Source organism: Pan troglodytes, chromosome 14 (genome assembly GCF_028858775.2).
Source record: "Pan troglodytes isolate AG18354 chromosome 14, NHGRI_mPanTro3-v2.0_pri, whole genome shotgun sequence".
NCBI lineage: Eukaryota > Metazoa > Chordata > Mammalia > Primates > Hominidae > Pan > Pan troglodytes.
Window position 1 is genome coordinate 106,652,460 of NC_072412.2, and position 13,574 is coordinate 106,666,033.

General features: G+C 43.6%; 1 protein-coding gene and 1 long non-coding RNA gene across 10 annotated transcripts in view; one reads left to right on the forward strand and one right to left on the reverse strand.

Annotated features, from left to right (window-relative positions):
- Positions 1–6,478: 6,478 nt before the first annotated feature.
- The window catches only part of NALCN (sodium leak channel, non-selective), a 363,838-nt gene continuing 356,742 nt past the window's right edge, over positions 6,479–13,574 (reverse strand). For all 9 annotated transcript variants that reach the window (XM_024348325.3, XM_001149573.6, XM_009427188.5 and 6 more), the window contains 3 exons: positions 12,500–12,649; positions 10,628–10,745; positions 6,479–8,189 (listed from right to left, as the gene is read on the reverse strand). In XM_024348325.3, the coding sequence (XP_024204093.1) occupies positions 7,996–8,189; positions 10,628–10,745; positions 12,500–12,649 (462 nt within the window). In that variant the 3' untranslated portion in view covers positions 6,479–7,995. The remainder of the gene's footprint in view (positions 8,190–10,627; positions 10,746–12,499; positions 12,650–13,574) is intronic.
- On the forward strand, positions 9,643–11,968 carry LOC129136739 (uncharacterized). Its single transcript, XR_008538696.2, has 2 exons — positions 9,643–10,125; positions 10,383–11,968. It is a non-coding gene; the product is annotated as an uncharacterized LOC129136739 (long non-coding RNA).

A 13,574-nucleotide genomic window follows, 5' to 3' on the forward strand; every position in this document is an offset into this window, starting at 1 on the left:
AGTTGGAAATGCAATAATCACCCACCTTCTGCATTAGTCTTGCTGGGAGCTGCAGACTGAAGCTGTTCCTATTCAGCCATCTTGCCAACTCTCTTGTATTAGTTTTCTATTCTGCCGTAACGAATTGTCTCCATCTTAGCAGCTGAAAACAACACCCATTTATCAACTCACAGTTCTGCAGGTCAGAGTCTCGTAGGCTTGGCTAGTTTCTCTGTCCTGAGTCTCATCAGATTGACAGCAAGGGGCTAACAAGGCTGTATTCCCTTTTGAAAATTTTGGAGACGGATGTGTGTCTTTGTTCATTCAGGTTATTCACTGAATTCAGTTCCTGTGGTTGTAGCAATGAGATCTCCGTTTCCTTTCTGGCAGTCAGCCCAGGGTAGCCTTTGCTCCTAGATGCTGCTTGCATCCCTCAATCTTTCCAGGTGGCCCCTCCACCCACAGCAGGTAGGGTCCAGGTCCCTCTCTTGCTTTAGATCTTTCCTCCTTACTCTTCTCACTCCAGCCACATTTCTCTCACTCCAGCCAGAGACATTTCTCTAATTTTAGATGGGTTCCACTCCCTGGTTTAAGGTCTGCTATCTTAATTGCATCTGCCAAATCTCATCATAGCAGTACCAAGGTTAATATTTGATTGAATTACTGGGAGATAGGAATAGTGAGGGACTACCACAGCCTAGGAAGTCTTGAATGATATGATTCCTGTGACATCTCTGACTTCATGTCATCCCTCTTTCCCTTTTAATATCTAGACTCCAAGTCAGTATGGCCTCCTTGCTGTTTTCTCCAATTGACCAAACCTATATCCACTTGAGGGCCTTGACACCTCACATTTCCTCTGCCAGAACACCCTTGCCCGAGGCCTTTCCATGGCCCACTCTCTCACTAAGTTGGATGAGTCCTCTGGGAAGCAGACTCCAAGGCAGTATTAGGAGAGCTCAAGATTTATTGGGGGTAAGGCCTGTGAAAGATAAAGGAGAGAAGGGACAGGAGTGGGAAGGCTGGGCCTTCAGACCACAGTGCAGGTCTGACATCCTTGCAGGGATAGGAGGGGATAGGAGGATTGGATGAAGAGCCTCAGATTTCCATGCATACTGCACTGAGAAAGTGTCAGCCAGCCCAGCAGGGAGCTTTTGCCACAGAGATTGCCTGTGGAAGGGTTCCACGCTGCCCGGGAAATGGCAAGCCTTTGTATCATTGTGCTCCGTCATTGGCTGAGGATTATCCAGGAAGCATGTGACCTCCACTCAAAAGCTGAGGGAGAAACAACCAAATGTCCATCAACAGATGAGTGGATGGACAAAACGTAGTATGCACATTCAGTGGAATATTATCCAGCCATGAAAAGGAATGAAGTATTGACACACACTACCACATGGATGAACATTGAAAACACTGTGCTCAGTGAAATAAAACAGTCACAAAAGGACAAATATTGTATGCTTCTACTTATGGTAAATTTTTAGAACAGGTAAATCCATAGAGACAGAATATAGATTAGAAGGTCCAAGGCTTGCAGAAGGAAGAAATGAGGAGTTATCATTTAACGGGTACAGTTTCTGTTTGAGGTGTTAACAATTTTTGAAACTGGATAGTGGTGGTGATAGTTGCACAGAATTGTGAATATAATTAACACCAGTTTAAAATCTTAAAAATGGTTGAAGTGGCAAATTTTATGCTAAATACATTTTACTACAGTAAAAAACAAAACAAAACAAAAAAACAGACCGAGGCAGATCCTGAAAGCACCAGCAGCTAGAAGCTGTCAGCAAATAGCACCTTTTGTGGGAAGCACATCTCCATGGCTGCCATGCTCACTGCCTCGGGTCTCTGCCGAAATGGCAGCTGAGCAGTGAGTCCCTTAATGACTAAATTACATCCAAGAGGAAGGCCTATCCTTCTCAGTCAAGTTAATTTTTCTGCATTACACTTAAAGCCTTCTGACATATATATTTACCTGTTTATTTTCTGCTTCCCCAATAGACCATAAACACCATGAGATTAGAGCATCCGTCTGTAGACTCACAGAGCAAGAAGCGTGACTGCCCCAATCTCGAATGGATGAGTAAGTAAGTGAACTACCTGATGATTCATTCATCGGACAATAGTCGATCTCAGGCAATTACAGTGTGTCTTGTGTTATTTAGACTTTCCACTGATAAATTACTATAGGCAGAGTTCAGACAGTTCTTCCTAATTAGAGAATAACCTGTCTTTTGGAAAGCTACTTTGTTTTTTTTCCCCTGTGAATTGAATTCTCAGAGGATCATCACAGGAAAGGAGATCTCTCTGGTGTAACTTTTGTACTGAATCTGCACTGGACATTGCTGAGCTCTGTCCTGATGGAAGAAGAATGTCCTGAGAATCAGGAAGCGTGCGGCATGTTCAGGCTGGATGTGACTTCTGTTCAGGAATGTAGGGGGTGCAATAAGAAGATGGTGTGTCAGAAACAAGAGTTGGCACAGATGAAAGGTCTGTTGGAAAGGGTTGGAAGAGAGAGAGCATCTGTGTTTGAAGCCAAGGAGGAAGGAGGGCAGATAGAATGGTTCACGTTGGAGGGAAAGAGAGAGACTGAAAGCACTTTTCTGCCTACAGCATTTTTTTTAATAGGAAGCCATGACCTTGAGCATGGTTGGAGAGAAGTCTGGGGACTATTGAGGTGCTTAGATGATATGGAAAAGATATGGTGAGACCGGGAACCAGCTAGGTCAGAGATAGGGAGTGAAGAGGTGTCAATGGTGATGGACCATAATTCTATCCAGGAAAAATTAATTGTCATTATTTATGATAAGTCCTCATTCCAGACCATTGTGGTCAGTAGATAAAGGGAGAATGTGTGTCTTTCTAGGGAACTTTTGTTTCTTGTTGCCTTAGTTTTCTTCTTCCAGCACCTCTATTCTTCTTCTTCATCCCATCCCCGCAATAAAATCTGAGCAGTTTGATGCCCACATCTCAAAATGCAACCCTAAAGTCAAAGAGAGAAGGGGTGTTCCACAGGGGGATAGCTGTTAAGAGCAGGTGAGTCTGGAGGGGCCATCCCTCTCCCATCAACTGCAAAACTCTACCTAGTAAACTCCCAACTTGTAAATTCCATTCAGCTTGCAAGATCCAGAAGTAGTACCCCCAAGCAATTACAATGTAAAAGATTAACAAGTGATCCAGGGAACTGAGAATCAAACAAAAAAGGTAAGTTAAATAAAATTTATAATTATAAGGCCTGTGGGAGAAAGCTAGGAGAGAAAGCGTATTCTGGAATTAGGTCCAGAAAATGGTCAGTGTATTTCTGTGGGTCCTGGTTCAAGAAAAGATTAACAAAGGGCAGTGTTGTTTGGAAGAGCAAGTCATTGGTGCAAGATGAATGAGTCCAGTGTGGTGAGGTCCTGCAGCCCCTTTCACCTGGTAAGTCCCTGTCACATCTCCACCCTCCTTCCATGTCCCATGCTGCTACAGAAGTTCAACTTTGAGGTTGGAGAACTAGAACCACAATTTTCTTGGAAAGCTGGGGTATTGTAAACATTCACCCCGCATCTGTCTCTCCCTCCTCAATTCCATTTTGCACATTGCTCCCGGCGTGCTCCTCCTAAAGCCTGGTCTTGCATTATTACCATAATCTCCCTCCCTCCCCACCTCCATGGACTCCCCTTTTCTACTGATCACTGTCCACATGAAATGTGGGGCATTAAAGATTCTTTGTGCCCTTGACCAAGTCTCCAGTCTTGCCTTTGCACACCTATTCAGAAGACTTGGGAATTCATTGAATAGAGTCAACTGACGCTCTCCTTGATAATTTTCCTTTTATTATTCCAGGCATCATTCTGTCTGCTACCTCCCCATCTATGACAATTTAAATCCAAGTATTCCTTCTTTAATGCTTAATTCAAATGGCATCACCACCCCAAAAGCCTCCTCTGATCACCACTCCACCTTTCTATGGCAGATTTAACAATTACCTTATATCACGGGGACCCGCACATCTGTCTTGTCTCTCCTACTACAGTTTAAGCAAAAGATCATGTTGGTATGCTCGGCTCTGGCTTCTTCACAAGGCACAGCACAGTATATAGAAGATGCTGAGGAAGTTTTGATGGAAATAAAGAGATCTGTGGCTCAGGTGGAGAAGTAAGACTTGGAGAAGAAGCGAGGTTCTTTACAAGACAGAAAAGAAGGGGGAGGCGATGAATGAACATGTACAAAAACACTGAGATAAAAAACAAGGGAGGTGGGGAAGTGCACATGAGAAAGCTGTTACCTTGTTGGGTTGCTAGTTCCCTGGGAGACAGAAACAAGAGCTTGGGAAGCATCATAGAAGAACTACTCAAGGCAGAGGTCAGAAGTGCATACAAATGTATTTCTAGAGGTGTGAAAGGAGATCTTGTGGGCTGGGGGTATATGGGGTGGACAAGATCAAGCCTGTGGTGTACCTGTGGTTATGTGGGATGAATAAGAAATAGAGGAAGAAGGAGGTGCAACGTTAGAGAGTCCTAAAGTAGAATTGGAAAGGGAGTTAGTAGAAGACAGAGACTAAACTACAAAACTAAAATGATAAAATGATGAAAAAGCAGACAAACTGGGCAGCTTAAAACAACAGAAATGTATGTTCTCACAGTTCTTCTGGCTAGAAGTCCAGAATCAAGGTGTTGACAGGGGGCCATTCTCCCTTAGAAGCCTCTGGGAGGCGCCTTCCTTGCCTCTTGCAGCTTCTGGTAGCCCAGGTGTCCCTTGGCTCTGGGCAGCATAGCTCTGATGCCTCTGCCTTCACCGTCTCATGGCCGTCCTCCCCACATGCCTGTGTCTTCAGAGGATACCAGGTATGTTGGAGTAAGGGCTTACCCTCCTCTAGTATGACCTCCTCATAAGTAATTATATCTGCAAAGACCCTATTTCCTAATAAGGTCATATTCACAGGTACTAAGGGTTAGGACTTCAACCTATCCTTCTGGGGGTCACACTTCAACCCATAATAGTGGATGAGAAGAGACCACATGAGTGCCGTTTTCATCTTCACCTCAACTTCAACGAGGGCTGCCTGGCTTTTGGCTGGTTAAAATTTTGGGATCTGTTGAAGGACTTAGAAACAGTTCCACTGCTTACCGATATACTGAAAACCACCCATGTATAGAATGCCACTTCCTACAAGGAAACAGGCAAACACATCATTCCACTGGCTTAAAGCTGCTTTCCTGTAAGGCTTTATAACACTGGTTTTTCTTCTATGTACCCTTATCTCATTCAGCTTGGCCAAGGCACAGCCAGCCAGACACTGCTGATGTATGTTGGTCTGGAAGTACCATTAAGAATAGAGTGGGCCGGGCGCGGTGGCTCACGCCTGTAATCCCAGCACTTTGGGAGGCCGAGGCGGGTGGATCACGAGGTCAGGAGATTGAGACCATCCTGGCTAACATGGGGAAACTCCGTCTCTACTAAAAATACAAAAAAATTAGCTGGGCGTGGTGGCGGGCACCTGTAGTCCCAGCTACTTGGGAGGCTGAGGCAGGAGAATGGTGTGAACCCGGGAGGTGGAGCTTGCAGTGAGCCGAGATCGTGCCACTGCACTCCAGCCTGGGTGACAGAGCAAGACTCCGTCTCAAAAAAAAAAAAAAAAAAAAAAAAAAATAGAGTGAATAGCATTGGCCCTTCCATTCTGTCCATCCTTGTTCCCTTTGAGTCTCCTTGAAGTGCCATACAGGTCACGCATGTGTGGCCTGCTCTCTCAGGGGCTCTGAGTCAAGTAAGTATTCCACCCCATATGCTTTCTGGTGCCTTTGGAACTGACAGCACCCTCTAATTAAAGGCAGTGGGTGGCGTGATGACAGGATTAGTATCAGTGTCTGGCTTCCCTAAGGACCAGGGAACACTGTGACCCAAGTTTTCCCATCTGTGTAATGGGATTGTTCATATGTTTACATATCTAGGGGTAAAATCTAAATGGGGGTGGCGCTTAATTTCTCTGGCTTGCATATGCTCTACCTGTTTCGGGAAAATCGTAGAGAGGAGTCCTACAGGAAGTGTGTGACTGTTTCGCTTCATTGAAAATATAGGGTGCTATGGCTTTAAATACATTGGTATTCTGCCCCTGGCTTCACTGCAGAATGAACAACAATGATGTTCTGCTGAACATCAATTCCAGACGTTTTAGAAAGGGCTCAGCAGTTTCGTGAGAATGAAGCTGTATTACTCAAGTGTAATGAGCCAAAAACATCTTGTTTTTATGCAGCACTAGTACAGACCCATGCCCTGGACCTGTAAGTGCCTTTTCTGTTCATTGTAGGCTTAGAGGGCACAGGGTATTCACTCAGCCTTATCAGCACAAGTGTGAAAGGAACATTCTGGCTCAGAAAATTGAGTTGAAATGAGTATCAGGGACACAGCTTTTGCCAACTAATTATGGACTGAATATTCAATCCAGGTTTGCAATGTGCTGCTACCGAGTGCCTGCCCCACCAAGAAAAGGGTTTAAAAATGGTCAACTCAGAGTAAATTATTTTACAAATCCAATATTTATTTTATCTTTTATGTACAAAAAGTAAACTCCAAGTGAACATCAAATCAAATCTAATCCTTTTGGCCACATGACTGGTTGTTCTTTATCTCATAGTTACAATGAATCATATAAACTGTAGACTGCCACTACCACGATACTTCCGTGACACAGAAGGAATGTCCTATTTGCCTATCATCTGAGGAATGTTAAATAGAGAAAAATAGATTATAAAACAACCTGGAGGTCACAGGATTCTGAGATAATCCCTCTGTTAAAAAACATCTAAACAGCAAATGTCCAATCTGTAATAAAATAGTTAAAGGTCCAAGTCACGTCCACTTCTACTTGGCTGGCCCAGCACAAGAAATCTAACAGCACTTTGTAATCATTTTGCTTTTCTAATTTTCCCAGAGGACATGGGCCATTGACATATAAGGAAAAAAAACAAAAACAAAAAAACGATTAAGTAAGTTGTGTGATCCCTAACCTGTGAGTTCAGAGGAAGATTTTGCAGGGCACCATTATTTCCATAGAAGATTCTTTTAACAGAGATGTCATTTCAAATCTAACATAGCAATGGTGTGTTAGGATCACCCAGAATGAAATGACTCTGCTGATTTATGGCAAAACAGACATACCTTGGGTAAGAAATGAAGCCAATGATAACATCACACATGCAAAGATTTTTTTAAATAAATTGAGCTATATAGTTTTATTCTTTTTGCTAAACTCAGTTATTAAAAGGTTTCTTAAGAAACTTAACATCTTTGCGCAACTATGTCACTCAAGTGATTTATCTACAGGTTTGTTTTAAACCGCTAAGCATCCTGAGTCCATTTCTTTGCCTGGTGCTTGCACACACAATTTTCTTAGAAGGAGGCAACAGTTTCATTAGCATAACTGAGGACAGAAATCAACTTGTTCTGCTCACCAAATGTCTTGTGTATATTTAAAAATATAACACGAGAAAAAGAAGATACTTTTTAAAATTCAGAATCTGTAGTTTGTAAAACTACTATCATTTTAGCATAAAAGTTCAGTGCTGATCTTTTCAGATCAATCATAAATAATAAATTCTCTCAAGAGAAATATTTCTAGTGGAAATGGGAAAGATGTGAACTAAAGCTATAACCCCTGTACCCTAAATATCAGCCACTTTGGGCTTAGCACTCTTTTGCGGGGTGGTGATAATACTGCATTAGAGCACATATGAATATATACCTTAGTTTACGCAGACAGAATATATGACATTTTTAAGTGATATATATTTGCTTGCGGTATCATTTCTAATATTATCAGTACTGTCATTATACAAAAATTTTTTTGAGCAATGATAGTAACCCATCGTACATGCAGCTTATGCCTTTCTGTGGCAGGATGAAAATCAATTTATAAACATCTCGTGACAAGTTGGAATTCAGTTATAGATCAATTACAGATTGCTCACTGGACAATCAAGGACATTATTAGAAAACAGTTTCCACCACTAGAAATTCATCTACATCGACATCCACCTAAATATCCAGAAGGTCATCCCCACTTTCGTCGCTCTCCACAGTCAGCTGCCGGGTCCACCACTTCTTAACTTCAGAACCGCAGGAAGCCGCGTCAGTCATGGGGTTCATTTTGCACACGACAGATTTCATGGTTGTCCTTCCTCCAAACCGTAAGTTGACCGAGGACACTGAATGGCTTATTGGTTTTGGGGCTGTGGAATTAATGAGTCCTATGAGCCACTTGGTATTGCTTCACCCTATTGTAATCACTCCTAAAAACCCATGATATTCCCATCAGTGATACTTTTGGCTAACGTGTCCTAGCCACAGATGCTAAGTAAACATCCTTTTCAGGACTTGATTCTTTATGTTCACGATAGATTTTTTTTTTAATTGTGCTCATGGACAACTAATGATGTCATTTGGGAAAAAAACGTGCTGCTCACCCCTTTCATTTTGAAATAATTTAAAAAACTAGAAAATCACTAAAAAAATTCCAATTCGGGAACTATTAAGTGTCATAGAAACCTGTGCATTCATTAGCATATGCAATAAAAAAAACAAAAAGGAAGGAGAGTGTGACCCACAGTAAAGGCGAGGGGGGATGCAGTGAGGGTATGGGAGGAAAGGTGTGGTTCTGGGGCCTCACAGTCATGGTGTTGGGACCCACCTCTGCCACCTGTGGATATGTAGCTATGGGCAACTTCATGTCTCTGAACCCAAGTTTCCTCCATTGTAAGATGAAGACAATGAAAATGTCCTAATTAGACTATTGTCAGGATTAAAACAGGTTACATGAGATGACTTAGGAAAGTGCATAGCATGACACCTGTGACATTGTTGCTGCCCCCTCAAAATACTATTTTTCTTCTCCTCTGCCTCCTCAAACTCAGCCTGACCCCAAGAGCATGTCTATTTCATGATCACCGTTTTTGGTGGGGACCACCTAGGCATGGACCAGTGGAAGTACTTTTTTTTTTTTTTTTTTTTTTGGGAGACAGGTTCTCACTCTCTCACCCAGACAGGAGTGCAGTGGCACAATCTTGGTTCACCACAACCTCTGCTTCCCAGGCTCAAGCGATTCTCCTGCCTCAGCCTCCCAAGCAGCTGGGATTACAGGTGCACACCACTACCGGTCAGCTAATTTTTGTATTTTTAGTAGAGACGGGGTTTCACCATGTTGACCAGGCTGGTCTTGAACTCCAGACCTCAAATGATCCACCTGCCTCGGCCTCCCAAAGTGCTGGGATTACAGGGGTGAGCCACTGCGCCTGGCCCAATGGAAGTACTTTTGACAGCATCATTTCTTTTGTCCATTTAAATGAGTACCAAGGACTGTGCATTCTCCCCAGGTCACCTCTCCTATCTGTCCCTGCAGTATCTGGCCCCCAGCTCTGTCCATGCCTTTGTTGCCTTGTGCTCACACCACGGTAACTTCCTCCAGCTTGTAACCTGCCTCCAGGCTCTGTCATAGACAATTCCCTCCTTTGCTGCCAAGTCAACTTCCTAAAGCACAGATTCCAAAAGTCACATACTGCTCAGAAATCTTTGCTAGCTCCTAATTGCCTACAGGATAAAATTGAACCGACTCAGCTTGTAATTTTTGACCTGGCACCACCATCTACATTGTCTTGATGCTGTCATTCTCTGCTGTGTTTGAATCAGGAGGAACCTAGATCTTCTCTGATCTCTGAAAAATAAGTTCCTGGATATGAAAGGGGATACTTTCCTTGGTGGTAGTCCCAGTGAAGACCCACTGAACATCGTCAGCCTCAAAATGTAAGCTGTGCTGTCATCTGCTTTGTGGAACACATATGCTACACATCTTCTCCTTTCAATTGGGCTGAAGTTGGGGCACAGTTAAAGAGCATTATAAAGCTCCTGCTTTAGCATGAACTTAGTTATCTATAGAAAAAAACATGTACAAGGACACTGGACTGTGGGGAGCATTGCTCTCCCTCCATTCCTGAGTGCTCTTAATGGGATTATCCTGGCTTTCCAAAACCCTATAGAGAAGAAGCTCATAGAAGAAAATTCTCTTACTGAATCAGTAAAATATGGAAAATAATGGGATTGTTTATTAAAGGACTGAATGAGAGAACACAAGTAATGCACTTAGAAGAGTGACTGGCATACAGTGAGTACTACGTAAGTGTTTGTTGTTGTTGTTATTGTATGGAGGTAAAGCAGCTTGCCTAAAGCCAGTGACCGGCTCAGCTGCAAAGTGTGCTGAGAGAAATCGGGGGCCTGTCCCTTTTTTGAGAACTCTGTGGCATTTTCTGAATGATTGCATCTGCCCACTCCCTCTTCAGTTGAATACTTTTGCCCATGTTTGAGCATGCCTTGAGGCACACAGAAAGCCCTTGGAAATTTCTCCCTCTTTCTGAATCTTGTCTTTTTCGTAGGTGCTGGCTTCTCAACCACGATAGCCTGAAATGCACCCGGAAAATGGGGGCTAATGTAAGTCATATTTAGAGAAGTTATTTTGGGGGACAATGTTTTTGACAAGACTACATTTTTCATTATGTTGCTGTCTGTAAACAACTGTAGATGCAGACTTGCATTTTGAAAGGCAAGACCCAAAACACACAAACAGAGTAAATACCTTTAAAATGCCTCGATCGCTGGAGAAATGCCTGGATGGACCTACCTGAGGGCAGACGCCACTGCCCAAATTTCCTCTGGGGTTTCCCTGCATCGGCGGCATCTTGCCGACTTCCTCCTCTATCCGACAGCGTGGGGCTCAGGAGCTGCTGCTGGCTGCTTGTCTGCATGGGAGGAGAAGCACACAGTTACCGTCTTTTTAACCCTGCACTCTCCTCCTTTTACTATAAGAAAGGAAAACACATGGCAGGAGGACAAGTGGGAAGAACAACATGGACTCAGAGTGTCCACAATGGGGAAAAGTGAAAATGGGTATAAAGGGTCACAGAAGAAAAAGAGCCACCACTGCACGCCCTGCTGAAGGAGACACCACTCTTCCTGGGACATCTTGTCCTGGGTAACCCCCACTGCTTCGTTCCCCTCCATGCCTGAGAATGTCATTGTTTCCCTTCATATCTTCGCTGGCAAACCAGGGGGTAAGGAAGGGGAACTGCAGGAAGGAAGGTGGGGCAGTGGGGACCGGCTGGGCGGGGGCAGTCTACTGTCACCAGCCTGGAGATCCACACTTAGAGCTTCAGGGAAAGAGTTCTCTGCAGGCAAAGCTGTATGATGGGCCCTGGCGGAGGATGGAGCTGATAACAATCTAAGCTACAGTCAAAGAGAGATGCCAAGACTTCCCACACATTTCACCTGTTCTCAGGTTCACCTGTCACCTCTCCCTTTCCTAACAAAAGCCTTGGTCTTCACATCTCTTTAGTATCCTCTCTCTTTTTTTTGTCACCTCTTAGGCTTTTTCATCTAAAAACAGAGGGCTCTGAAATCATCACTTTCCCCAACCTCATTATTAGCCCTGTCTCACTGTCTGTCCTGACTTCAGCCTGCCTCCCTCTCCCATGCGAGACATTGCCAACCATCTTCAGGGTGACCAGTGGCAAGGCCACTGCAGATGCCTCCCCTTGCCCCTTGGTTGACTAACTAACTCCGCAGAAGTCCCTGCAGTCGGTGGCAGATGATTTCTAAAGGCTGGGGAGCCCAAAACATGAGATCTACTGAAAACTGAGCTATGGCACCAGTGGGCCTCCTGGAGCACCCTGCTGGGCCATGGAGCCTTAGGCTTCCAAAGGTACTCTGGCCCCTGGCTGCGTTGCTGCACACCATGGAGCCTGGTGCTGCTGGGGGCTCTGCACAGAGCATGGGATCAGCTCCACGTTGTTAACCTCAAATCGTAATTGCTGCCTCATAAAGGGGCAGGTCCTCCCAGCCAGCTGCTTCTCACAGCACAGGACTCTCCAGGACGCTGATAACTCCTTGTACTTTTTTATATAGACACATACATAGAGTTTGAAAATGAAAATATGCTGTGACTTAATAAATAGAAACTCCTCAAGCCAATTGTCCTGAATTCCATATGTTCTTCTGATACCCAACCAGGAAAGGATATATCTTCAATGAGTCTGATTATTTAAGGAGGTTGAAAGCTAATTACAAACATTTTCACTGATTTTACTGCAAATTTCTATGACTTTAGAGAAGGGAGGAAAATATTTAGGGCAGAGCTTCCTGTTAACCATACTCCATGTAATATACCCAGATTCAAATGCAGCCCTTAGAGCTGATGTTAACTCTTTAGACAAAAATAAAACTACAGAATTATGAAGTTCAGGGCATTCACTTTTTTTGGCATTCATATGAGTCAGAATCTTTTTAAATAACCTCAACTGCATCCAAGATGGCAAAGACATAGACATAATCTGGATCAATGGATTTCCGTTGCCTTTTTTTTTAATGAAAATATTCCTATTAGAAATATTGTCACCTTGTTTGAATGATCTGACCAGCACCCATTTTATTTATTATTTTTATTAAAAGAAAGAAGCACACGGAGTGTCCTGGGACAGAGGACGCCTCGTGCCCATACCTCAGGTTGCATGCTGTTGTCCTGACTGTTGGCATTCGTGTCCTCACTGGGCTGGGTGGTCTCGATGCTGGGCGGGTTCAGAAACCGGCTCAGCTCTTGCTGCTGACTCTCTCTCAGGCTGTGGATGATACTGCACGACTGCTGCTGTTTCTATGGAAATGCGATTGTTTGTTCAGTAAAATAAGCCCAGCATCCCGCCTGCCCCACCGCCACACAAATCTTATTTTCTTCTCCCCTCTCCTAAGACCTGCATGACTGGTGACCTCTTAGGAATTTCCAAGTAAGGATCCTGAACTAATTTCAATGTTCAATTAAGGTAGGCTGATGCAAAGGTGGGCTTAGAGAGGTATGCATTGACTTCCCAGTCCATTTTCATTTGTGTAACAATCAGAATAGTGACGGTCACTGATGCTTGTATTTTATTTATTTGTTTTTCTTTTTGTTGTTGGTGTTTTCTGTTTTTTTTTTTTTTTTTTTTTTTTTAGATAGGATCTCACTATGTCCCATAGACTAGAGTTCAGTGGTGCGATTATTATAGCTCACTGTAACCTTAAACTCCTAGGCTCAAGCTATGCTCCTGCCTCAGCCTCCTGAGAAGCTGAGACTAAAAGTGTGCATGACTGTGGCTGGCTAATTAATTTTTTTTTTTTTTTTTCAGAGAGGAGGTCTCACTCTGTTGCCCAAGCTAGTTTCAAACTTCTGGTCTTAAGCGATCCTCCTGCCTCAGTTTCCCAATGTGCTGGGATTACAGGCATGAGACACTGTGCCCAGCTTATGTCTTATTTAAAATTACTAATGTAGCTATTCTATTTTTTTCTCCTCTTATTTTATTCTAGGCTCATTAAGCCAATACAATCCCAACCCCTTTCCCACTTTCCTGCAAGTTGTAAGAGGCAAAGAGCCTTGGGTGGATGAGAAAACCTTTGTGCTTGTCTTGGTTCTGAAGTTTTCAGGCCAATCCAGGAGACCAATCTGTCTCGGCATATACTAAAGCCAGGACTCCTTGTGCCCTCTCAGAGCCAGAGGAGGACAGATTGATCCCTGGAGCTAACATAGCTACAGTGGCCAGCAGTGA